At 51.0% G+C, this 27103-nt stretch overlaps 1 protein-coding gene across 1 annotated transcript; it reads right to left on the reverse strand.

Annotated features, from left to right (window-relative positions):
* Positions 1–300: 300 nt before the first annotated feature.
* Positions 301–25491, reverse strand: cbarpb (CACN subunit beta associated regulatory protein b). Its single transcript, XM_088907764.1, has 10 exons — positions 25411–25491; positions 16390–16462; positions 11560–11705; positions 9938–9999; positions 8810–8972; positions 7632–7803; positions 7295–7447; positions 6875–7121; positions 4414–4603; positions 301–3174 (listed from the first exon to the last, which is right to left on the reverse strand). The coding sequence occupies exons 2-10, from the start codon at positions 16435–16437 to the stop codon at positions 1779–1781; spliced, it is 2577 nt and encodes an 858-aa protein (XP_088763890.1). The 5' UTR covers positions 16438–16462; positions 25411–25491; the 3' UTR covers positions 301–1778.
* Between the last annotated feature and the right edge of the window lie 1612 nt (positions 25492–27103).

A 27103-nucleotide genomic window follows, 5' to 3' on the forward strand; every position in this document is an offset into this window, starting at 1 on the left:
CATTTATGAGTGCAAAGCTTTCAGGTTTTAAAACATTTGAACATATCCCTTGTAATAATAATCTTTCCTTCCAGAATATGCTTATTGTTGGCACATACAGCATAAGACGACGCATATCAAAATGCAGAAAAAACTGACGAGCCAAGATAACACTATTAATTAATGTCTTTAAGAAAATGTAGGGGAGAGATTTTTGGCACAAAAAAGAACCAGTTAGAACTCAACGAGCAACAGAAACAAACCATGCTGAATGGGAGCACAAAAACATTTCCTGTAACCCTATTGATCAATTGATTTCGATCCCGGGATCTTGGTAGACTTCCATTCAAACCGAGACGCATAGAAAAATTGATAAGGCGACACCTTCATGAGAAACTATTCAAGCCTGCCATGCGGCCGCAACAGGACACATGTGACTCTGGTGCCACACATCCAGGCAGAATTTCTTCAAAGCAGGATAAGACGACCCATAAAGAAGAAATTTATTTCGGCTTTCATTCGCCTTTGCAGTTCCCTGTTGAAATTGGCCCACCCAAAAAAACCACCAGGGATTGAAAACTTTTTTTTTTTTGCTGTTAAAGGAAAGGAAATTAAAACCCAAACACAAGCAGTTTGCAAGAGTCGCTTGACTCAGCGTGTTCACCGAAACGAAGAGAAGAGCCCGGAGGCAGTGCCAAACTCCTGGCCCTGGGATCCAGTGGATGTCCTCTGGGTCCTTGTAGCAGTGCGTTTTGCATCAAGCATGGCCCCTGGACCTGCTCTCTTCATTCTGATTTCTGTGCAACTCGGATCTGTCTTCCCGAGAGGGCCTGCTGGCAGCCTGCACAGACTACTAAGAACTACCTGCCCCCCCTCCCCCCCTAGGGGTGCCTACTGCATGAGACTTAGCCTGTATCTAACTGCACACATTTCACATACACACTCAGTTTCCCCTAAAGCACTTGTGTCCAGTAGGACATTAAAAATAAGGATTTCTTTTCTTCACCATTGGCGTAAATTGGGAGTATGTTAACCTGGCATTACAAAGACCCTGTGGACTCCAGGACAGGAGTTTTGCACCTCGTCTTACCCAGTAAAGTAGTGTGGACAGGACTGATAGCACCCTGTTTCACAGTGGGGTTGTTAGTGCAGAAGGCACGTAGGTTAGAAAGCCTTGATTACCTTACTGGAAAAAACGGAATGCAGAAATAAGAATTTAGGAGGAGTTGGCATCGTTTGTCAAGGCAAATGACCGCGGTAAGTGCAGGTACAAGTCAGTGGAGGACATTGGTTGTGGAAGGAAACAGTGACTTAACAGAAACGCAGGCAAGAAAACCGGACAAGGAATTAGTTGGTACCACTTTAGATTAGGGGTGGCAAAAGCTGTTCCTAAACCTTCAATGGAATATTTCTCGAACAGAGTGACGGAATTGTGATTATTGCACAACTCCTGCTGTAAGCTCACTGCTGGTAACAAAGCCCTATTCCTGACCACAGCCTGAGCTGCTCCCCTTGCCCCAACCTCAATTGCAGGAGGAAGTTTTCTCAGCGCAAGAACAGCTGGTCTATTATCCACTTATGGAGTAAGCCGTTTTGCAACCCCTAAACTAAAGAGCAGTTCATCCAAGTTAGGTGGCTTCTGTACAGCCGTCAGTGTCTAAGCAGCGAGTCTGGAGGCGCTCTGCGTCGTACCTCTTTCCCTGGGCGGGGCCAGGCCAGGGGCTGAGCCCAGGGGCTCCTGGGACCCGTGCGGTAGGTCTGGAAGGCAGTTCAGCGGAGGAGAGGGGGCTGGAGTCATGCTACACCGGGCTGTGGTCGGGGGAGGCGTGCGCGACGGCCACCGCGCACTCCGAGCTCTCCCGGGTGCCGCGGAGGCCGGCGTACAGGCGCTCCTCCAGGCCGGCCGCCAGCTTGTCCGTCAGCTCGGCCACGAGGGTCTGCGGGCCGTAGCCCACGCCGGGGTGCACGCGGTCGTCCGGCGGCTCGGGGGGCTCTGGCGGCTCGGGGGCGCCGTCCGACGGAAGAGGGGGAGGAGGAGGAGGGGGGGGGTCTTCCTCTTCTTTGATCGTCCGGCTGCTGCCGCCGCTCCCGCTGCTGGGGCTGCCCTCCCGCGGGTCCCCGTCCGCCTCCGCCCCGCGGGGCGCCCCCCCCGAGCCCGGGCCCCCCTCGCCGGCCTCCTCGTCGGCGGCGCTGACGATGCGGGGCAGGGTGCCGTGGTAGCGGGCGTCCAGCGGGCAGTTGACGCTGTCGCCGCGGCGCAGCGGGGTGCGGTGCCTCTCAAAGGCGGGCGGGAAGCGCACGCCGGGGTCGCTGTACTGCTTGGCGCGCTGCCAGGACTTGCGCAGGTGGGCGCGGGACCGGTGCTTGGCCCGCAGGGGCGAGTCGGGCTGGTCGAACTGCGGGTCGTGCCGCAGGAACTCGTGGAAGAGGGCGTCCGTCTTCTCGTCGATGCTGTAGTCCCGGCGGGGCAGGGGCGGCGGCGGCGGCGGCGGCGACTGGGCCTGCTCCCGGGCGCCGAACATCCGCCCGTAGGGGGACCACCCCAGTGGGCTCTCCGGCTCGGCGCCGCTGCCCGCCGACTCCTCCTCCAGCTCCTCGTCGAAGAGCCGCTCCTCGAAGCTCTCGCACACCGTGCCCTTGCGCCCCGCGCTGGTGAAAAAACGCCTCTTCTCCGAAGCCGTTTTGTCCTTGCCGCCGGCGCTGCCGAACAGCCGCAGCTCCTCGGGGGCCCGGGAGGGGGCCTCGATGGAGGCGTAGCCGCTGTCCATCTGCAGCAGCTTGCGGTTCCCCGATTCCCCGTCGCTGCCCCTCTCCGAGTCCACGCTGCCCTGCTTGCCTCCCGCGTCCCCTCCCTCCCTCTCCGCCCCCGGCTCCAGGTCCGCCTCCAGCTCGTCCTCGATGTCCTGTGAAGGGTAGCTGGGCAGCCCCCCCTTGTCCCCGCCGCCCCCCAGCGAGCACACGCTATCCGCGTCGCTCCGGACGGAATCCCTGTCGTTGTTGCTGCTCTGGTCGGAGGAGGCGTACTGCTCCAGCGAGGCGCGCAGGGTCCAGATGTCCCGGTAGATGGTCTGGTGCTCGGAGCTCTCCCGCCCACAGCCCGCCCCCTCCTCCCCCTGGGGCGGGGCCAGGGGCGGGGTCAGGGGAGGGGCCATCACGCCGGTTCCCGCCTCCAGCACCACCTCCACCATCTCTAACCTGCAGCAAGGACACCCACACACAGCCGTTAAGACCTGCAGCCTCCACCCAGGGCAACAAGAGCCGCATCTGACACCTCCCCTCACAGGACGTGGCGCAAAATGGAAGGCTGGTGAGCTCCTGAGTTAGGAGGGTCACAACGGACGCTCTGATGGAAGCTGTTTCCCGTCCTGTGCGTTACAGCGCACATGGCACACATGGTTTTTGGTCAGGCAGGACAACTCGCATCAACTTTGTAATCCTTCGAAAACTAATCGCTCCTCTGTAAAGCGCCGTCCTGGGGACTGGAATGCTTTTCCGGTAGCCCTGCGTCCTGTGGGAATTAAGATGGCGTAGTCCAGGGACCGCTGGAAAAGACAGAGGCTCTTCCTGATTTGAACACAGCTTTGCGTGTATTATGAATGCGGCATGAAAAGATGTTTACCTCGCACGTCCTAGCAGAAAGAGCCCATGGTGTGGTATGTATACACTGACACATGCGCAGAATGGATGTACGAGTGAGAATAGGGTCATTCTTCACACACAATGCCATGAGAGTTATGGAGCTAGCTACCTGTGAAGCTGATATCGTGGTTTCCTTGGAGAAACAGCTGAACGGGATCCATGAGCTTCTAACTACCAAACAGGCTAGGTGTGCCGAATGGACCGCCCAGGCCTGTAGCCGGTGTTGTGTGATGTCACGAGGCCCTGTGACATCTCTGCTTCTTCAGCTCTTCGCGCAGTTTGACCACACGGCATGCTGGCAGACGCGGCTGAGGTCTGGAAGGATGTGGATTTGCACACCTCGCTTCTCAGTGTACAGGCTGGGACTGCACTTTTCCATTCCAGGGCTTTTCAGTAATCTTGGGGGGGGGGGCGAAGAGAGCTGGAGATGGCGGCTGCACTTTGAAGTTTTTGTCTCTACTTACCTTCTCCCGATAGGCCTGCCCTACTCTAAGAACCTGCACATTTGCTCTGCGCCTTAAAGGAATAGATGCCAGCTTACCTCAAGCTGCATTGAGCTCGTGCTAGAGTAAACACGAGCCTCAGATCATTGTTCTTGGCCTCTATCAAGACTGAATGGTTTATGCAATTGCTTAATTGACCCTTAATGGCTTAATTGGCCCTGCTGCGGATGATCACTGAAATGCATAGCTGGAACAGAGAACCTGTGGAGGAGTGCAATGCGATGAGGGAGTACCTCATGGGCGCGGAGATGTGGTGGCAGTGGTGAATGAATGGCGAGGGTATTAAAGATACCTGCCGAGGGAGGGTGGTGGCGAGGATGAGGGCGGCAGCAGGCCGGCGCCAGCGCTGGGGGGGCGGTACGCCACGTTGTGCGTGCGGGCGATGTACTGGATGATGTCGATGTGGTGGGCCTCGTGCTCCTCCTGGTCCATGCTCTCGCTGGCTGCCCTCTGCCGCTGGAACTGGCGTCTCTTGGGAGACCCTGCGGAAAGGGGCGGGCGCCGCGTGAAGCAGACCGCGCTCTCACCCAGGCGGGCGTTTAACCGCTGCAGGCACACGGTTTCGGAAAAGGAGCTACAGCCCTTGGTCATCCAGCCAGCCAGATAGCCCAGGCTCTGGATAGCCGGAGCCTATCCCAGCATGCAACGGGCACAAGGCAGGATACACCCTGGACGGGACGCCAGTCCATCGCAGGGTCACACACAGTCACAGACCCTTTGTCATATCTAAACCTCTGAGAGCCATCATTCAGTAACGCAGTATGTAGGAAGCGCATTTCCTCGAGGAGTTAAAAACAAACCTCTACCCCACTGTGTCCCCCTATTCTGAGACAGTGGCCTCTGCCTAGCCTGATAAATGCAAAGGTTACAACACAAAGGCTCATCGGCAGTTAATTTGATTGCATTGGTCTTTACTGGGTTTCTTGTTATAGACAATACTGTAGATTCTAGGGAGCAGAGAGGGAGATGAAACCATCCCCCCCACCACTTCCCTCTCTCCTCTTGCACGCTGTGATTCATTCAGGGCTCACGCGGGATGATTAATTGATTAGAAGTGAGTCTCAGGGAATCTTTAAAAAGCAACACATTGATGTCGCGTAACGCCGGGCCCGGGGAGCCAGAGGGAAGAGGCCCTTTCCGCTCGCTGTGCTCCCTCTCCTCGTCCCCGCGGGCCGCCGTGCTGCCTGCGGAGGGGAGGGGCCTGGGGCGGGGGGCTGGTGTCGGGCCCCGTGTTCGCCAGCCATCTGTCAGGGCGCAGGGCCGTGACAGCTGCTGTGCTCCTTCGCTAAAGGCGGGAGCCGTTGTCAACCTCTTGCCTGGGATTAAAAGCTGCCAGACTCCACTGCATAAACCAGAACCCCTCTAATTTCTTTTTTTCTGTTGTTGTTGCTGTCGAGAATTTGGTTTGGCAGTCCCCAGACGCTAAAAACTCCCAGAGATGCTTTTGCACAGAAACACTGGTGGATTCGAGGGAGCAGCGAAAACAGGCTACAGGAAGGGGGAGGAGGTTCGAATGATCTGGGGCCGTGCAAGAGCAGAAGGGCAGTTCGGAGTCCTTCGTGCACAGGTGGGGTCTGGGAAATATCCCCAGTCTACCTCCCTCGTTATCTGATACGCAGTGGGATGCAAATTGTAGCTTTCCCACGCAAGAGACGTTCTGTGAGTGCCTTTGCAAAAATAAATCCCATTTTAGCAAATATTAAAATCAAATACAACTGGACTGGACTTTAAAGAACCAGCCTTTTGATGTACTACCAGCCTCCACATTATTGATCACATTAAACATGACCTGACACTTTACTGTTTACTAGGTCAATGAACTGATTGGGGTTGTTAAGAGCTGATGGGAACTAAAAGTCCTCAGACACACAGGCCTCAAGACCAGGATTGGAAACCTTGCAGACACACTGAACCCCAGGTCCAGGACTGGGTCCAGGACCTGTCTGCAGGGTGTCCAGTCCTGGTCCTGGAGGGGTCAGTGTGTCCGCAGGGTGTCCAGTCCTGATCCTGGAAGGTCAGTGTGTCTGCAGGGTGTCCAGTCCTGGTCCTGGAGGGGTCAGTGTGTCTGCAGGGTGTCCAGTCCTGGTCCTGGAGGGTCAGTGTGTCTGCAGGGTGTCCAGTCCTGGTCCTGGAGAGGTCAGTGTTTCTGCAGGGTGTCCAGTCCTGGTCCTGGAGGGGTCCAGTCCTGGTCCTGGAAGGTCAGTGTGTCTGCAGGGTGTCCAGTCCTGATCCTGGATGGGTCAGTGTGTCCGCAGGGTGTCCAGTCCTGGTCCTGGAGGGTCAGTGTGTCTGCAGGGTGTCCAGTCCTGGTCCTGGAGGGGTCAGTGTGTCTGAGTACTTTTATTTCCCATCAGCTCTTAACAACCCCAATCAGTTCACTGACGTAGTGAACCAGTGTAGTACTCCCAGATCACTAAGAGATTGTGCTTTAAGGATGCACCGGCCCTCCAGGACCAGGACTGGACTGTCCACCCATGAGCTAAACCGACAAGCAAAAGAAAATCTTGTCTCCCGCTCGGGGTTCTCTGACCTGATGCGTTGGTGTCGTCACTCACAGGTTCAGACACTCATCACACCACATGGTCAGCTCAGAGAGGAGAGAAAAGGCAGTATGCAACATGTCCGCAGAGATCTAACAGGAGGCCAGAATTCAGTGCAGCTATTTAGACTAGAAGTTGCTGACAAGCCGGCCCTAGGGATCCTCTGTCGGATTCCGGGGTGCCCCAGACCCCGCTTGGCTGGCGGCCTCTCACCTCGGGTGTCCAGGCTGGAAGCCCTCTGGCTGCTGTCGAACTTCCACTTCTTGATCTTGAAGTAGGGGCTGGCGCCCTCCAGGCTGGCGTGGCGCCGCAGCTTGGAGAAGAACTGCAGCATGGTGCCCTGGCCGCTGGAGCTGGCGGCGGCGCCGGAGGAGAAGGTGGCGCCTGGAGCCGCCGACGCCCCTTCGCCCATGCCCAGGGGACTGCCGCCATTCCAAGAGCCCGCCCCCATCACCTCGATCTTTAAAGGCAGAAAACACGGGCCAATGAACAACACGACGCTGTACAGGGGCCATCCTCCGCATTCATGGATCTGGGAGGGATTAGTAATGACTGGATCGACTCGTCCGCCTGCTCTCGGTTGTTGATTGCCCGCTCGTTCAGGCAGGCAGACTCGGGCAGGCCGTTTCTCACCGTGCTGGGGCGCGGGGGCTCGGCGCGTGGAGAGGGGGGCTTCTCGGTGAAGCTGGTGTCCACGACGGAGTTGAGGGCGTCCCCAGGGAGGGCTGAGCTGGGGCTGACCGCCAGGCTGGTCAGGGCAGTCTGGGGCAGTGGGCACACCGAGGGCTGGGAGGGCAGACAGGCAAAAGCAATCAATCAATTAGTGCAGCAAAGAACATGCCTCCGTTCCGCCTTCAGACGGAGAGCACTACGTCAGGAGAGCCACGCAGGAGGAACGACCGATAACCCAGTTCAAGAAGATCGTGATGTCGAGCCGGGACAGTAATTCAGGGAAGAGGCACCGTGATACCTGGAAGATGGAGAGGCTGGACCTGGAGGCAGGGCGCGTCGCCGTGGCGATAGTGTTCTCAGAGGACTCGCACTCGTGGATGGTGACAATCTTGAGGGTGGGCGGGGGCAGGTGCAGGTGGGTGAGCCGGGCGTTCTTCAGGTGGTGGAAGTCACCCTCTGTGAGGGTGTACCTGAGGGGAAGGGGGGTGGAGTCAGTGGGGGACAACCAGAGTCTCCAGCTGTACAGTACCCCTGTCTGGAAGTCTGACACACATTATCTTACACACACACACTGTCCCATTCTGGTAGGTTTGTGGACCACTGGGGCCATATTATGGAAAAGATCTTTAAGCCATGTGGCACTTACTGCACCATTTTTATGAGTTCTGACTATCTTTTTAATAAACATGGACCAGTGTCCATCTGTAACAGCATCCAAATGTATCTTAATAAAAACACAAGACTAATTAACTCCATTACCAGGAACAGATAGACCTCTGGCTAAGGCTGCTGCTGCTGGAAGTGGTGTTAGTGGGACCAGCAGGGGGCGCCCACCCTGCGGTCTGTGTGGGTCCTAATGTAGTGGCGGGGACACTGTACTGTAGTGGGCACTGTCTTTCAGATGAGATGTTAAACAGAGGTCCTGACTCTCTGTGGTCAGATCCCAGGGCATTTCCCAATAAGAGTAGGGAGTTATCCCAGTGTCCGGGCCAAATTTCCTCCCTCGGCCTTTACTGTGGCCTCCAAACTGTCCCCATGTATGATTGGCTTGTACTTGTCCTGCGATAGACTGGCGCCCTGTCCAGGGTGTACCCTGCCTTGCGCTTGTTGCTTGCTGGATAGGCTCCGGCTTCCCACGACACCGCATGGTATAAAGCGGTTTGGCGAATGACATGACATGACCAGGAACAGATAGTATCATAGGCAATGACTGCAGAATCTAAACAGAAGATCACATGATCATAATCACAATAGAACGTAAAATGAGAAGGCTGGAATATCATAAGTGCTTTTGCAGGTTTCTTGTAGTATTTTTGGACAATTGCATAAAGAGATCTTGAATCCGATGACTGGTCATTCCCCAGTCTGGACCCAACACGATGTTGTTCTGCAGGGAACAGCATGGGATGGCGATCAGCGCTTTTAGGCAGATCGGGGATCTGGGCAGTAGGGGGCGCTCTTTGCTCTGAGTCTCACCTGCGGCCCTTCTCCTGAGTCTTCCTGCCCTGGTCGAAGAGCGAGGCCTCGTTGAAGGAGACGCGCCGGCCCGTGGCGGCAGTGGACAGGAAGCGCTCGGTCTCGTTGTCATGGCAGCTGGAGGAGGACAGACAGTCCGACTCGTCCACCTTGATGGTGATCTCTGGGGGAGAGGGGGATGACAACAAGCCAAGGCTAGGTAAACCTCCCATCTGGACCCAGCCAGCTCTCGTCAGCCCTGGGACGTCTGTCTCTTACCCCCTCGGTGGGCACCAACCTTCAGAGGCCCTCCAGAAACAATGCACTGCCCTCCTTTCTCACTGCTAGGGTCCCGGAGGACAGGAGAAGCACAGCCTCCTTCTTCTTATTCCGTTTTCTCTGTTTTTCTCATGGATTTGACATCCCTGTCTATCTTGACACGCCAAGCGTGAATTCCCAAAATTGCCAGGCGGTCGGCTTTCTCCCTGCAAACACCCCCTACCCTTCGCCAGCAGGTAAACGGGACCGGGCCCTGCCGAGCTCGTCTACAGCAGAATAAAAAAACAAACCAACTACTCGATGCACCAACGTTTCTTTTAAAAAGAAATGACAAACTGACAGCTAAACTTAACGTCGCCAAAAAACTCATTCCTTCTAAAAAAAAAAGACAAAATGATAGCTAAACTTGGCATCACCAGAAAACTAAAAATGCTAAGAAACAACCGAACTACGAGAATCTAATGTTTGAAGTTTGGCTTCTGCCAAAAATGGTAAAACATTAGCTATGCGTGCACTTCAGTCAGAAGCCCTTGAGACCCTGTAGCACTCAGCAGACTAATCTCTATTAATCCACTACAGGTGAGACCCCAGGTGCCAGTGAAGTACATACAGCGGGACTCTCATGCACATACCCAGCTGGGTGGGTATCCGAGCAATCAGACTGTTCTTGACTTTACAGCACCAGCGTCCACGCACGGGCTTGAACCCACAGCACCCTGGCGATGGGAATGAGGGTCCCTAAATATGCCATTCTGGAAGTTCTGGCGTGCACATGAGTTGGTGGTGGGGAAGGGGGAGAGGGCGGTATGGCATTGTATGTGGTGTTGTTCTGACAACATGAGCGGGGGCAGAGAGCCCCCTCTATCTTACCCTGGGTGGGTTGCAGGTCTTCCAGGTAGGTGGTGTTGGTCTTCTCAGGATCATCGCTGGCCCTGCGAGAGCCGCACAGAGAATGTTGGTGACCAAGGCTGCAAGGGGCACCGATCTACAGCCCCGCTAGGGGACAGGCGATGCTCTTTTACTGTCGCAAGAGCACATGAGCCCCCAGTCCAGGGCCAGCCTCGCGGAGAAGGAAGACTGACTCCTAAATGGATTTCGCCCTCAATTAGAACAGCCCCGTGTGGCGCGCGGCCTGGAAAACCTGAAACGGCTCGAACAGCTTTGCAGCGGGAGTGAGGGGACCTTCTCAGAGCTCAGCTCCACAGGCTCATCACCACGTGGAGTGGAACCTGGCTGGGGCTCGGGGTCATTTCATCCCTAACTGCAGCTGTGATTACGGCTGTAACCGTGTCGCCGGTAAAGAAAAGAAACGAAGGGAGATCAAGCAGGGTGTACGTAATGCCCAGGTGTACATTATTTATAAGGCTCTCATTTAAATAATTACGTTAAAGGCCCCTGAGGATTGCGTGAGCTTATCATTCAATAAATATTATGCCTGTGTTGCCCTTAAATAATTAAATCGTTACAACTCAATTTGCAAGGCATTCATTAGTGCTCTCCGCGCTCCGCATGGTCCGTTTTAAACTGCACCCTAAAACTCTCAGGACATTTCCTCTGTTTTATTTCCACCCACGTTGAGCAAGATAAAATACTTTGCGGGAAGCTCAGCCCTAAATGTCTGAAAAGGAATCAAATTTGTCCATTTTTTATTTTGCAGAGGCCACAGAAGGAGGCTGTTTTTAAATAAAGGGTCTTTTTCGGGGGGGGGGTTCTCTCCCGGCTCTCTCGGTCTTGGCATTTCCCAGTCTCAGCTCACTGCTCTGCCACAGGACGATTAATCACCCTGATGGGTGGCATAAAATTTCATTACTATCGTCATTTGTAGAAGGCCTGCATCAAGATAGCTGCTTCCTGGCAGACTGCAGACTCACCCTGCTGCCTCACAGGCGTGGGGAGGAGGAGAGAGAGGGAGTGTGTTTGTGCCTGCGTCCACACAGCTACACGGCAGACATTAATAAGTTGGACAAATGATTTTGATTTTTTTTCACTAATGATGGAACTAAATTAGACAGGAGCCCACCTCCATCCCAGCAAACACCCAGTGTTTGGGTTTTTTTAATGGGTTTGGTCTGATAATGCAATTTTGTGTGACTTTTTTTTATTTTTCTATTCCTTTGCATTCCTTATCAATCCTTGATTTTTAATGCAAACCATGGTACAACACGCATTAAAACCCCTAACTCGAGTGAAAACGAATATATAATTGTTAAAATCTAAGATTAATGGGGAAAATGTGGGAGAATCCCCTCTTTGGACCTCGAATTTGGATTCCTACTGCCCTTCTCGGAAATCTCGGGATCTTGTTGACTTGTAAGTTGCAGGATTTGGGATTATTAAAGATAAATTTGCAGCACAGAGGTGTGTGCTTGCAAGGCAGGGCGAAGGTTTGGAATGGACAGTGCTGGTCGGCCCAGGAAGTGGGCAGACTCCCAGGTGTCCAGGAGTGCAGGGCATGCTGGGAAGGATGGCGGACAGAGGGCGAGGCACCGCACCTGGAGTAGCGGCGGTCTCCCTCACAGCACCGCCGACAGATGACCAGCAGGCCGGAGAGCAGGACCAGCGTCCCCCCGATGAAGATGGACAGGAGGACCAGCAGGAGGACATAGCCGTCCTGCTTCCCAGTGTCTTTCGGGACGTCCTGTGAGGGAATAGCGGACAGAGAGGTACGTGCTTCTGAGATTTCGTTTAAAGTTTTCTTTTTCCAATCAAACTGGGACAGCTGGGCTCATGCAGAGACTTGACCCACCGGGCACAACTCAGAACCATTTGGACACACCTGCAGATCGGAAGAATAAGCCCCTTCCTCAGGCCAACAAATTAGACAATCAGATGAGTAAAATTAGCAATAAACACCTGGGACACGAGAGATGGCCCCTTCTTCGTAATCTTTCAAACACTCCTTATATACACGGTGGGGGCCGCATCCTGCCTAAGACAGAATTAACCCAGTCGTATGTAAGAACAGATTTCAGAAATGACCCCCGGAGGTCAGTATTGACTCCTTGCTCCCCACTCCTGCTGTTATTGTCAGTAAAACCCTGGGGGTGCACCTGACTAGACCAGCCCCCCCCACAACCCCTGAAAAGGGTTCCCTAAATTTATGTATGGGCCCACTCTTAAGTTGCAGTACGACGCATAGTGGGTGAAGCATGGTGTGATTTAGAAAGCTGCAATACAGGGTTCGTCAAAATGCTGTCGACAAGTTTAAATGGCAATTATTTTACTAGTTTTATTTTCTCCTCCTCAGATGGTGAAGGATTGTAAGGTAACTGTTAGAAGCTTTGATATTTATCCTTTTGTTTGAAACCTTTCCTGTCACAGTACCCCATGTAATTCATTTGTACTAAACTGTCAAAGTTGTCGAGGGCATTTTGACCAACCCTGTAATAACTTCAAATTCACTTTCAACATTACTAGTATAAATGCAAGTCTTTCAAAATATTCCCTTTAAAAAGTCCTTCGCTTGATTCTTAAATTGACCCTGAAACAGAATTCAATTAAGGCCCACAGTTAGATCTGGGGTTGGGTGTAAGGAAGTCAATTTTAACTGAAATGTGCTTTAGTAACTTCTTTCATTGAGGAGATCTGGCTGGAGGACCTGGCAAATCACCCCCGCTATACCTAAAGTCACACAATAGGTTACCTCCGTCACAAACGCGTACTTGGTGGCCTGCCTCTGAACCCCACTCTCCCCCCTCCCCACCAGCCACACTGAGGAGAACTGCAGTTCCTACTACAGGAGTCACCGCTTCACTGCAGACTCTCCCTAGATCATTAGGCAATGGCTTTCTCTAATACACTGTGCCAGTCTGTCTGGGGTTATAAACTATCGGAAAGAAAAAGAGAGACTAAATTCAATTTATGAAGCCATCTGAGTGGAAAATGAGGGCGCAGACGTCTAAAATTAGAATGGAGGAGAAGTGAGGGCTGGCATTTCAATACGGGTGTCGCTGGGAGACTTCCGTCTGTATGCTTTAGCACGCGCGTTCTCAGGCCTCCAGCTTGTGAAAAAACATCTGACAGGTAAATCAATTATCTTCTGTCACACGTGCAGATGCTGAACAGTCTATCCGATGGTTTCTCTCATCCCAACAGGAGAATGCTGCAGAAGAGCACTTTCTATAATAATATTTCCTTGCATCTACAGTATATACTGATCCCAAAGGAATTCTCAAGGCACCTCTGATGAAGGAGGGGACCCACTTTATCCAACCCTGAAATGCAGCCCCTATCTGAGTGATTGAATTCACCTGTTCAATTAAGGGATTGCGTGGGCAGATCTTTCAAGCCCAGAGGGGAATTTAGCCAGGTCACTGGGTCTGACAGCCCTGCTTGCAATGGGCAAGTCAGAACCTCAGTCATTATTATTATTAACTGTGTTTTATGGACTTGTTCTATATAGATCTTGGCACCTCTTAGGAGTTGTACTCCTCTTCATCCATTTAGGGTTTTTTTTTACTCTTTTTTCACTTTTTTTAGGAAAATGAATATTGCCAGGTGTTTAGAATTTGGCTTTCCAGCAGCACCTCCTGTAGGGCACAGGGAGAGTGAGGACCTGCTACACACTCCTCTGACACACCCCTCTGTTGAAGCCAATCACAGTTTGACCTGCTACACACTCCTCTGACACATCCCCCTGTTGGAGCCAATCACAGTTTGACCTGCTACACACTCCTCTGACACATCCCCCTGTTGGAGCCAATCACAGTTTGACCTGCTACACACTCCTCTGACACGCCCCTCTGTTGAAGCCAATCACAGTTTGACCTGCTATACACTCCTCTGACACGCCCCTCAGTTGAAGCCAATCACAGTTTGACCTGCTACACTCTCCTCTGACATGCCCCACCTGTTGGAGCCAATCACAGTTTGTCCTGCTACTCATTCCCCAGAAGTCCCAACTGGCAGAGCTGTTGGGCTCTGAGTGATGGCAGGAATCACTGTTTCAGTAAAAGTTGAGATAACCCACACTGTCTACCACTGTACCCTTTGAAAAGTACAGTTGGCTGTTTCCTAGTAACAAAGCTCTGCAGACTAGGTGTGTCATTTGGCCACGCCTGTCAGAGGATAAAAAGTTGACTGTACAGCCCCTAGTCTTGCAACCTGATACACACTTCAAAATCCCCCAAAACATGTCTCTGCAACATCTCAAGGTCATGACAGGGATGTGGGATTGCTGAAAAAAATCAAGATTTCCTTTCCATCCAGGGAGCAAATGGATTCACAAATATCACACATCCCTCAAAGTGAAATTAAACACCACCCGAAATAAAATATTTACAAGCTTTTTGATGACTGAGTAAACTTAGCTGGCAGGCTGTTTATTCAGAGCGGTGAGGAAGGCAGGTGTGCATATTGTGCTGCTCGGCACAGAGGAGTTAAGTGAGCTTGTATGGGCTCACAGGAACAGAGGCACAGAGAGACGGGGGGGGGCAGAGAGAGGCAGACGGGCCTTTCTTTGAAACATCAAAAGGCTGAGGCTACTTCCAGCTTGCTGATAGACTTAATTACTGCCTGCTTCTTTCCGTGCCTGAGAAGGGGATTTTGCAGGTGAGAGGGTGACAGGGTGCGAGAGGGGGAGGAAGGGAGGTGGGGGAGCACTTTCAGAAATGCCTCAATCCCCCCTCAGCCCCATCCCCCAATATCCCTTTCTGCAGCCCCCACCCCCCCCCTTCCAAACACAGTGTCCGTGTGATCAGTCCATGGCATCTAATGACAGATAGGAGTGGGGCACAGTATATCCTACTGCTGAGACACCAAATGAGACATGGGAAGCACACGTACACGTCGCTGACCACAGATAGAGAGCACCTCTGTAGTGTTTGCAAGGCTATCTAGTAATAAACGCACTGTAACACTGAAAGCTTCAAGACAGAGAAAAGCAGAGAAGGGGTGGGTCCTTGGTGGGCTTCACTAAGGGCTCTTTCTGAACATTAGGGATAATTTGATGGTTTGGGTTTCAGGGAGAGATCGGCAGCAGTCTAGCCCTGCTGTCTAATTACAACAGTCAGCCTTAATGCTCAGTTCTGTCTAACTAAGTACTTGTCAGTGAAGGGCTGCTGTCTTGATGCATAGCTTTCAGAGAACTACATGGTATTTTCTTACTGCAGCATATTATTGGTTGCTGTGTTCCATACGGGGTACAAAGAGATGTCATTCTACTCTTTTCTGTGGCTTCAGCAAGGCCATCATTACCACTGTGCTGAAAGCGACTGATGGCATCTTGAGTGAAAAGCAGAACAAGAGTCCTAATTTAAATATAACATTGTTGTAATAATAAAAATAATAATAGCTGGTTATCTAGGGGAATTATTGACACTTAAACATGGGTACCGATTATAAACTTGTCTCTATTAAAGAAAAACAGTTTGATTAATGAATACTGTTGTACCTTACAAGGTATACTTACAGCGTGAGGCATACTGTACATTACTCATTTATGACCAGGGTCAGAAGGTCATAGAAACCTGCTAAAACCTTGACAGAAATGCTCATTGCCAATGTCAGAAGCACAGCCCTGACAGCCCCGTCAATCATAACTCACACACACGCCCTAGAAGTGCTGCTGGAGTTGCGGGGGGACTTTGCGAAGAGCCTGGGCTGCAGCTGTACCACTGTTGCACGCATGGCAGAGATGCCACGCAGACTGCCTGTCCTCTGGGGGTCTCGGAGCTCCAGCTCCAGCTGTCAGCCCCTCCGCAGGCTCGACAGGCGAGGATTAGCCTCCTGCCAGCCCCCTGGCTACGGGGGGTGAGTGTTAATGGGGAGCAAACGCAGGCCTGCGGTCTGGGCAAGTGCTCAGCCAGACCACAGCCTGCGTCTGGCCAGGGCCTCCTGCGAGCTCGCCTCTGCAGCCTTCCCTTCCTCTGAGCTGGGAACGCCAAGGCGCTCCCGAGTGAGCTGACGATACACGTCGCGGATTGTCACACAGCTATGCTTGAGCGCCTTGGGGCGACCGCGTGGTGAAAGGCGCTATATAAAAAACCGCATTGAATTGAATTGAGTGCGCAAAGCCTGCGTGCTTAAATGAGTTTGAGCCGGGCCAGCAGCAGGCAGCTGGAACAGAAGGATGAGTTGAATCCCAACCCCCCCAACTCTGAAACTCCTGCCCCCACCGGTGAGCACCAGCAACGGTGAGACCACCTGCCACAGGGCTTTTCATCCCCTAACCCAGTAGGCGGCACAAGAAAGGGCCAGCCGAGCCCCTCTCTCGCCCCAGACACGAGCACAGCCCCTGCCCCCCATCAGCGGACCCTCAGGAACGGGGGCGCGCGTGAGGCTTGTCCCAGATGGCAGAACAGATGGGAGGGCGGCGTACTCACCGTAGTGTTCTCCGTTAGGTATTTCCAGACGGGTACATCATTGCTCATGGTCCAGGCCAGTGGGGAAGTCCTCCTGGGAAAAGGGGAGAACGTGGAGGTCAGGCCAGCGCAGACCCTCACCTGCGCCGGACAGGTGCTTGGCGGGACCCCTCGCCGGTCACAGGAATGGAGTCCCCCAGCTTAACACCTCGACCCCTTTCAGATGTTATTACGGGCAGGAGCTTAAACAATATCAGACTAATCAGACTGATTTTATCACTTAATGTTAATCCCACATTTTGTCACTAAATGACATGAAATAAATACAAATTCATGCAGCGGGCAAGAAATAACCAGCGTCAGGTGCTAACCTACGCAAACTGAGAGAAATTAAAAATGCAACCATGCTATGTGTTCATATAATACATATAATGTCTGTGAATATTAATTAGCTCTTAGCTCTTTTATCATAACACCCTGCGCGGCTGAATTGATCTAATTCCTTATTTTGCAAATAGAAGTCAGAATTAGTAGCCACGCACAGCCGTTTTGTCCTTATTAGGGCTCATCAGTACGGCACAGCTAACATTAACCATAAGAGCTTAAATCTATTAATATATATACCCATAATTCAAAGCGACTGCTTGCCCTTATCCGCGATGGTTCTGGTAGATGTTCCTTGTAAGATGTAAATATAAATATATGCTGTTTACATTTATAGAAGAGCATGCAGATCCATTTAAACATAAAAACATGGATTTAATCTGTTATACTATGGGAGTCTTCTTTCTTTTGCAAATGTGAAAACGGTGCAGCTCCCACAGTACAGGAGCTCGGGTAGGACAGCGAACAGAATTAACACAACATGTAACCGCACGTGAGATAAGGCCTAAATGCACAAAAATAAAATTAGACAACAGGGGAGGAGCAATACTTGCAGTCATGCAGAATCCGACAGCAGTATTTTGAAGGCTACCGCTGAAAACCAACAACCCCCCCCCCCCCCCCCCACAGTCTGACACCTGAATTAAAGTGTGCCAGTACAGGGAGAAGCAATGGTGATGGGGGGGGGGGGGGGGGGGAAACGCTGCTCCCCTCTTCTGTCCTGCCCTGACCCAGAGTGGACCAGCCCATTCAGGGCTCCTGCCGCGATCCCATGACTGCCGATCCGGCGGCTCTGGTCCAGGTACACCAGCCGTAAGGAGGATGATGCTGCAGCCTCTTCCCACACCTAATGTGTTCATTTTTTCTTCTGCGTGAGACAACCAGCTGGCATCTGCCCCCGCCGCAAGGAAACCACACCGACAGCCCTGGGCCCCCTTTTCCTTTTTCTGTTTGCAACAACGCCTCTAGGATGCTCTTCTCCCGTGCTGGGCTTACCCAAACGAAAGGCTACGGTCTGCAAAACCACAGCTCGCTGTCTCGATTCCCTGTAGCTCTCCGCCTGCTCCCTGACTGCTGTAATGTAGCCTGCTACAGCTAAGCACTGCCTGGGCTCTGCAGAGAGCTGAGTGTATTGCCAGGCAGCAAAGCCCATTACCTCCTTCAAAGTCATTTCTCTAGAATTCTCTCTAGAAGCTTGCTTTTTTTTTTATTATTTCACTGGTACTGAACTCTGACACAGCTGAGCAAAAACTAATCTAGTCTCCAGCAGGAAGACTGCGCTGATGAAACCCTGAACTGACAGCTGGTTTCCTTCTGCGATCTGGAGAGCCTCTCGGGTGAAACAGTCGGGAGTCACAGGTCATGATCAGCACGGGAGGGGGGGGTTAGTCGTTCTCTGAGCTCGACAATGACGTGAGTTTTTAGCACACTGGAGGAGAGAAGCCGTACAGAGCAAACTACGCCATTAATAGAAAAGTGCTTTTAAGCACATTAGCCACTTCCACGTAGCTGAAAACCATTCAACACATGATTCTTTTTAGAAGTCAGTTTTTTTTTATTTGACTGATTTGGTCAAAGGTGAGTTTCCTGACACCCTGAGGCAGTGAGGAAGACGTGCATGTTCAAAGCATAAAGAATGCAAGGATAATACTGGGCGGCGTTAATGCACTCTCACCTGAAAAGAAATCTCCTCTCCAAAACACCACCCCCATCCCTAACTTCCAGGAGCTGCTACTGCAGCTCAGGAGAGGAAACTGGCTCATCTGGGCAGGGGGAGTGCAACCTGATACCTAGGGTTTTCTGCAGCCCCAAGGGACAAGTTTGACTTGAGCATCAAGAGTCCTTGCCAGATTTACTATGCGCTACTATAACAGAGACCACTGACAAACCTTCCCCTCACTTCTGTAGGCTTCTTCCTGCCAGCAGCCATATCACCCTGTAACTCCCAGCTGGCAGCCCCACTGGAGCCCAGCAGGTGTGAGCCTGGCCAGTACCTGGATGGGAGACCTCCTGGGAAAGCTTAGGCTGCTGCTGGAAGAGGAGTTAGTGGGGCCTGCAGGGGGCACTCACCCTGCAGTCTGTGTGGGTCCTCATGTCCCAGTATAGTGACGGGGACACTATACTGTAAAAAAGGCGCCGTCCTTCTGATGAGATGTAAAACTGAGGCCCTGACTCTCTGTGGTCATTAAAAATCCCAGGGCGTTTCTCAAAAAGAGTAGGGGTGTTACCCCGGTGTCCTGGCCAAATCTCCCCCTGGCCTTTACCAGTCATGGCCTCCTAATAATCCCCATCTCTGAACTGGCTTCATCACTCTGCTCTCCTCCCCACTGAGAGCTGGTGTGTGGGGAGAGCACTGGTGCATCATCCAGGTGGGGCTGCACACTGGTAGAGGGGATCCCCATTATCTGTAAAGCGCTCTGAGTGGAGTGTCCAGAAAAGCGCTATAAAAGTGGAATCAATTATTGTTGTTATTATTATCCCACCCCCCAACCCCTCACCCCTCCCCATTTACTTATTTCCTTTCATTTTATTCTCAGGGAGTGTGTACATTGAGTGCCCCAGGGCTGGCTGGCTGTGTTCTGGGACTGCGCAGGCATGCCGCTCCGTCAAAGAGAGTGACAGGCTGAGACAGAGGAGGAGACAGGCAAAGGGGGGAACACGCCAGCCCTCAAACTGTCAAAGAGGCCTGACGGCACGTTGCTTGCTCTTTCTGCACTGGCGGAGCACTGGGAAACGAGTGGACGGGGATCAGAGGGTGGCTTGCAATCTCTGTCCACCAGCTCAATACCTACTGAGGCCTGCTGACCTGTTTCTCACTCTGCTAATCGCTTTAACTGTCAATTAGTACCACATTAAGACAACCTGCGGTCTAAAGGGTGGTGCAAGTCAGAACTTTTCTGCGTGTGTGAAATGACACTGAGGGATGCTACTGCCGCAGAATTACAGGGCGGGAAACTGACACTCGCTTCATCTGTTGGGTTTTGCGCAAAACAGACCTTGTAAGGCATAAACACGCATAAACTTTAAGAATTATAAAACACGTACAGTAGATGGAGTGTAACTGAGGCCATCGTTTTAATTCTGATGGAAAGCAAACAAGAAAATGCATTAAGCCTGCTTGTTACTGCTTATCGCTGTGTCTCTAAGTGAAAGACGAGCTTTGTGAATTTATGTTACTGCTCTCCCTGAACTGCTATGAGCTCTTGACTTTCTCTTAGTATGCCACTGCCCCCTACTCCACTCCCTATGCCCAAAAATGACAAAAAGACAATGTAATCTCCACAATATGCTTTTTCTGTTCCTTGTATCGGCATGCTTAAATTGCATTAACACGCAATAAATACGAAGATATTTAAGTTATGATGGAATTATCATTAAGGTTGGACATGGTAGTTTCAGAAACGGGAAAAACATCTTAAAATATTTCTTGACAGTTATTTCAGTTTCTGTACATTTGAACATCAGTAAAACATCAGTAAAGTTCAGTAAAGTTATGTCACCCAATGTGCCATTGCTTTGCCTTGTGTGCGCTTGTTGGCAGTGCTGTACCCTGTCCTGGCTAACTCACCTGTGAGGCGCCGGGGGCAACTGAGCGATCTATGACCCAGCCCCCAGACGATACACAGAACACAGAGGTAAGGGCAATATTAGTCCTTCAAAAAATGGGCGGATGTAAAAAAGCCAATTCCACAATTGTCACTAAACCACACAAGCAACTAACAGCTGGAATAGCTTTGAAATGCACATCTTTGCTGTTGAAAGTACCAATCCACATATTTATTTACTATACGCTTGTCAGGGCCGGATTTTGGTGCTCGTAGGCCCTGGGCACTTTCCCTCTAAAATGTGCCAGAAGAGGGGTCAACGCCGGTTGAATGACGTCGATTGACAAGATGCACTTTAAACTGTTCTAATGCTAAACCAGGTGATTGATGGAGCGACCATCACCTCCATACTTCTGGTTTCTAGAACAGCTGATAGAGTGCGTGATTGTTGATTTGGAGCACCGAGAGTCGATCGCAAGCGTGTTGTTTCAGCTTGTTTTTCGTTAGTCACTAGTGTATCCCTCCTTCGTAGGCCCTCACGAATTTCGTAGGCCCTAGGCACTGTGCCTGCAGTGCCTAATGGGAAATTCGGCACTGATGCTTGGTAAATAAGGGCAATTATTGGCCGATATACTATATATTAGAAAGTTCAAGCTCAGACAGAATGTCAGCCTAGAGAGGGATCTACAGCTGTGCAGCCCAAGATAATTCCGTCCTTGATTCCCTATGGATACTATTGTTTGGAACATTAGTGCCACCTATCAGTCACCCCATTCCCTGTACAGTGTCAGTTCCTGTCTGTCGGCCTCTCTTATCCATATTTGTCTACAGCTCAGCGCAACACAGGCGGAAATTTCTAAAGCCCCCTTTGTAAACAGGACTCTTCAAAGCGCTCGACAGAAATAGGAGGACACATCTGCTTGAGATGCTTGTGGAGGATCAGACAATAGGCAGAACAGACAAGACTCTGGGGACCGGCGATCTGGGCCTGTTTATTGATAGCAGAGTACAGAGATGCCTCAAGGGAGAAGTTTAGATCTAGATATACATATCCAAAAAAAGACAGCTTTAATGGCAAGCAGGACAGAGGCTTTTGAATTAGATTTTTTTTTTGGCACAAGTGTGTGATTAGAGATGGAATGAAATCAGTTCCTTTGTACTGTAAAATGTTCCCAAATGCCTGCCTGTCACTGAAAAACACTTGAACCTTAAAAAAGGTACCAGGATCAAAGGAAATGGGTACGGGGTTATTATGGCTCATGATATTATCTTTTTATTCCCAGTGAATACACTATTCAAGCTAGACGCTTTTTACATTCAGTTTAAATTTAGAAATTTCCATGCTGAAAGGCGAGGGTCTTTTTTTTTACCTTTCAGCATGGAATGAGCCTTTACCTGTTCCCCTGCAGCCTACGCAGGCTGGCACAGCTCCCCACCTGAATGTGTTATGTATACAGTATGTATGCAACCAATGTCCAGTTGCCAGTTATGTCTTCTGTGTCTCAGCTTGCTGCTGATCCCTGGAACAGCAGCATTCGGATGGCTCACCACTGAGTGGAAGAGAGGCGTGTCCCTCTCTGTCACCACCATGAGACTGCAGGCACCACCTGAGAGGTCACAGGGAGCAGAGAGGCCACTGTGTGGAGTCAGTTGGGTCAGGACCCAGGACTCAGAACTGTGGAAGGTCTGGGTCTCAGAGATCAAGGCTCTACCTGCAACCTAAACCTTTTGACTCCGGTGTGAAAGCAAAAACAGGAGATTTTACCTCTCCACAACCAGCGACACTGTATATCCGTAAATACTTTAGAATCTGTTACTGTTCGCGGTGAACACCATCTTAGAAATACTCAATAAAAGTCATCTCTAATAGAGTTAGAAGCAGCCTACGGTACAGCAGAATAGTTAAACACACAGCACAACCGACTGCTGGACAAGCTTGAAATATCAATGAGGAGTACACACAGAGACCCAATCTGGCGTAAAGGTGTCAGTCCCAGGCGATGTATTTTAAGCTTTGCAAGTTATTTGTGAAAAAGCTGAAAATGTCAAAGCGGATCTGAAATACTGTGCACCTGTTCTGCCGTACGGACTATAGTGAACTACGGGAATTTTGTAAATGAACAGTTAAAATCGGAAGAAAAGATGACGTTGACAGTCTTTTTTCCCCATTATTACTGTACTGGCCTGTCCTGTCTTTTGGAAACTCACTGCTGTTTCAATCCATACTGGAGCCTGACTTTCAGCAGACTCACTGTGGAGCAGCTTCACCAGCTTCAGAGCACCGGTGAAATCTGCGTCCATCTTTGAAATTGACATTTTCCTCCTAACCGTGTGCGCCAGCCCGGCGTAACTCCAATTCAAACTCCGCACACGAGAAAAAAACAACAACACATCGATCATCAAGTTCCCTCTGCCTCCCAGAGTCCATGACCTGCGCAGGTGCGCTTTAGAATGCGCAGGGCGGCGTTCTTGGAGCGCGTCATGTGGATGGAACCTCAAGGTTAGCCGGCGAGAGCCGCTTTCCTGCGTTGGCTGGGCAGACGTCTGCGCAGCACTCCTCTTGCGCGCTCCAATTGGACGCGCAATATCTGGCTGTTGATTTGCTAGAAAACGTGCTCGGCTGCATTGCCATATTATGGAATGAATCACAAAGCGAAGGTGGTAAAATAGACAATGGCTTCTAATAATTGCTAGAATTAACACTCCTATAACTAAGGGATAAAATGATAGAATTGCAAATTCAAGCAGAAAGGTAGTCTTTTTTTTATCTCAGACTCTTCATTGAGGTGCGATTTTTCCCTGGTACACGTCTGTACTCTACTAAGGCTGCCAGACTCATTTTGGTCTACGGTGCAAATCCTTCCTGGACCACGCACTACCTACAGTGGTTTATATCTGACTGCCAGTAGTTACGATAGATGCTGGGGGTGCTTGAAACTTTTATACCGGCCCTCGCCGGAAAGGCCCGTCAGTTAGCGCGGCGCTGAGAAGTGATTGGAAACTACAGATTGTTGTCACGGTTTGAGAACGACACCTGAGCCCATATTTAAAAGACCAACCGTGCTCTGAAGAGCTCAGTTCCACATTAAAACAAAATAACGTCGCTTTGCGGGCTATAATTTCCGATTATTCCCACTTCTCCTCCTGCGATCTAAGCATTCAAGCTCAGAGAAGTTCCTCGCCATACGCACACCGATACCGTTCGTGCCAAGTTCGCGTTTCTGTCAATATCAGTCTCACAATTCATAAAAATGAGCTCGGTCACGGTAGAAGAGGACGGGAACCAGTTTATAAATATCGCCTTTTAAATCATCAGGTTCAATACGGCAAACTGTGGAGTCTTGCAAGATCGCTAATGCACAGGCAGGCTTGACAAATCAGACACGCGTAGAATATATATATATATTTGCTTTGCTGCTCATGTGATGAATCGGACCCGCCAAGGAGGTCGTGAGAGACCCGAATTGAGCGGGTCGTTTGGTTATCACTCTCAAAGGCGGCGCGGGTGAGGAACCCGCGATCTTTAAGCACGACACGATCACACAATTCCCATTTCTGTAAACCCGTGTAGTCAATAACAGCCCGGTTCTGTTAGCTCTCCCGGTATGTTTCACCAGAGTAATGCACATCCACCCGAAGGAGCCTCGCCGTTCGAGACAAATGAGGAGGTTTTCATTCGGGAGCGTTACGGCCGGGGACCGGACCTGAGGTCCCAAGTTACTGCACCCGCGCGGTACGCCCGTTCTTATCCTATGGGGAGAACCGCGTAGAGACCCTCATAAACTGCGGCTGCTACCTGCAGGGAGCCCGGACAAACCCGACGAACGCTCCAGCCGCTGTCTCCGGAGAAGGCGCCCGACCGATCTTCGGCGCTCACATCTGTGCGCTGCCACCTCGGATGAGCTCAGCGCAAGCTGCAGCCGAGCGGAAACAGAGAATTCCGTGAACGTACGATTTTGTTATGTAATAACGAGGCAGCCGCGTTCCCCGCAAATTGTGCAGAGTGTCCTTAAGCAGACCTGTACGGAACCCCTAAAAAGCGAAGCATTCATTTTCGAAGAAATGTGTTAAGCGCGCACACATTCTCTTCCTCACAAGCGAAGCGCAAACCGGATAATGCGCCCCTTTACGCAGATTTAAGACCCTAGCCAAATAATTTTAAGAGTGTGTTGTTTCCTTCAGGTTGATCTGCTTGGCGATTTGCATCGCCCCCGGCCAATAGCATCGTTTTTGCACGGAAATGTGGCGCGAGCCGTCACCGCCAGCCCAAGGGGAACCTGAGCGCAAAATAGCACGAAAAGCATTGCGACTGGGCAGTAATTAGGGCAGCGGTTTCCAAGGAGCGAACGCCACGGAGTCCTCTCCTCTCCGTCAGTGCTAATCACACCTCGCGTTTAAAACCACATCGATGACATTTCCTCAGCCGTTACAGCGAAAAGGGGATAATGACAAGAAACAAAAATTTAAATAAATAAACGGGACACGAGCACTCTGGTATCCCTTCCGCTTTACCGTCGGGTTCTAGAAATAAACCCAAACTTCACTACGCTCCTACAGAATAGCATCTGCGCCATAGGGTGGATTCAATCATATCGAAAATATACAAGTCAGGGCATTCGCACGTGATTGAAAGAGGAACGATTCTCAAAATCTACCTCATGGTGTCTGATCGTGAGCACGGAAGATGCCGCCACTAACAGAAGTTACCCTGCCCTGGCTTCATTTTTTTTTTTTATTCGGTGACATAATCCTACACGGCGGCCGGACTCCTCGCTACGGCGCCGTGATCATCTCGGGCTAGGAGTCGCCTCGTCCACTCCGCCCGCTAGAGCGCGCCGCGCTGTGCCCCGCTGTCGGTAGAGTCGAGAGAGGGTCGCAGACGGCCAAGCCGCCCGGCTTACACGATGCGTGCTGTGGCGTTTTCGCAGAACACACGCTGCGCATTCAGCCGGTCCGGCGGAAAGTGTCGTTGAGAGCCGCCTGTCAGAGCGAGCGAGCGAGCGAGCGAACGGAGCTGAAAAATGGCATTTCTGCCGGTGAGCGCACACATGCAGGATTAAAAAAAATATATATATATTAACCAGTAACAGCAACCCCGACTGGGAAGACTCACCTAATTGCAATTCATGTGGTCCATGCAGGGGTATTTAGGCAGAAACCAATGGGCTGCCAACCTTCGCCGAACACCTTAATTTTGATTTAGCAAGCCAAAAAGGATTTATGAATGAAAACCCTCTGCCGTAGGACACGCCCACACTCCGGTCGGAAAGGGGCCACGTGACGCGAGGCGCTCCGCGCGGTGACAGCGTGCGGCCGCGAGAGAGCTGATCGCGCTGGTCGTGCCAGCCTGCTCGGATTCGTCGGGGTCTCGTCCATGCGCTTGTACATCTGCTACTACGCATATCAGTGTAGAACCATATTAATCACAGATCCGTTCAATTACACACACACACACACAAAAAGACCACGGACACGAGCTAGAAACTAATGTTCTATACGGGCGCATAGAGATTTCGTTTTTCGCACCGCAAACAACAACAACAAAAAAGTAGATTTAAGTCAGAATGGCATGCATTTTTACTTTACCGGTGTATTTCACCTTTCTTGCATGCGTGTTTAAATGTGAATTAAAACACTTTAAGAAGACTGACGTGGACAAACACCGTCGAGATATGTTGTGATCCTTTTTAACAAAAGCGGAAATGTTCACGGAAACGTTATTTTGGAGATGCCCCTGACCGTGGTCACTCACTGGGCTGCTACTCACTGCTTTAGCAATCGCCCCCTGCGGGAAGATTTGTCGTTTTATCCCCGCTGGGAAAAGAGTCAGCTTCCGCCTGGTATGATGTCCCCTCAAACATTTTGTAGTATCTCTGGAAGTTTATACAGTAGAAGCCTGGTTTATGGCTGAAATGATAGCTAACGGACATAAAGTATCGTGGGAGATGTGCCTGGAACTGTAGTGATTGTTCCCTTTAGCGTACAACAGAATTCTGTAGTAGACTTTTATTGCCAAATTATGTCATTTCTCTGGTGAGTCAGAGAGAGAGAACAGTGGAATATCGCGCTGAGCGAGGATGACAGGAATAGATGTATAGTAATAAGTGATAAGGAGGTTGAATCATACTTTAACAAACTTCTGTCTGCCGTGCCTGTAAAGCGAACAGAAAATGACCAGTATAAACTGCGACAAAGTCATATACCTATGGTCAGGGAAATTCTAATATTTGTGTAGCAGCTGCACTGACATTCTATTGAAGAGACAACGACGTGGATGAATTGATTATATCGATCAATAATGTTCACGAACAGAGCTGATTACGGCGTGGGCTGGCGAAAATTCCCCCACGATCATCGGTGAGCTGTATAGATCGCTCGATGGATGAAGTGTGCAGCGTTAGTCCTACATATATATTCATCTGCAAGACATAACAGAAGATTCTGGTTTTATCGCCCGCCTAACGTACTGGCTCTGGAAGCGTGTGCGTGCTTTCCTTTTTGGAGATCAGGAAGGTAGAGAGAGCTGGTGTCAGTGTGAACAACAACAACAAAAAAAAACTGTTTTACAGAAAAAAAACATTAAATTGTAGGGTCTATAATTGAGCCCGAGTCTTCGTCAACACCCCTTTGACGTCATGGCGCCCACTCAGCGATTCCGTTCTGACACCTCCGCGGGTCTTCACTGACGGAGCGTGAAAACTGGGATTCGGGAGAAGGGATTGTGTGTGTGTCTGTGTGTGTGTGTGTGTGTGTGTGGGGGGGGGGGTAAGAGTTTAAGGATGCTGGAAAAAACAGAGAGATGGAGA

This window comes from Atractosteus spatula, chromosome 28, assembly GCF_055471065.1.
Source record: "Atractosteus spatula isolate fAtrSpa1 chromosome 28, fAtrSpa1.hap1, whole genome shotgun sequence".
NCBI lineage: Eukaryota > Metazoa > Chordata > Actinopteri > Semionotiformes > Lepisosteidae > Atractosteus > Atractosteus spatula.

What these genes read in the sequence shown, in the direction of transcription:
- cbarpb (XM_088907764.1), bottom strand. Translation starts at nt 16,437, where the DNA reads ATGAGCAATGATGTACCCGTCTGGAAATACCTAACGGAGAACACTACG. An exon ending in GGAGACCGCCGCTACTCCAG is followed by an intron (nt 10,000 to 11,559) that starts GTGCGGTGCCTC and finishes CGGCTCTCGCAG; the next exon opens with GGCCAGCGATGATCCTGAGA. An exon ending in CCAGCCTCTCCATCTTCCAG is followed by an intron (nt 7,448 to 7,631) that starts GTATCACGGTGC and finishes CTGCCCTCCCAG; the next exon opens with CCCTCGGTGTGCCCACTGCC.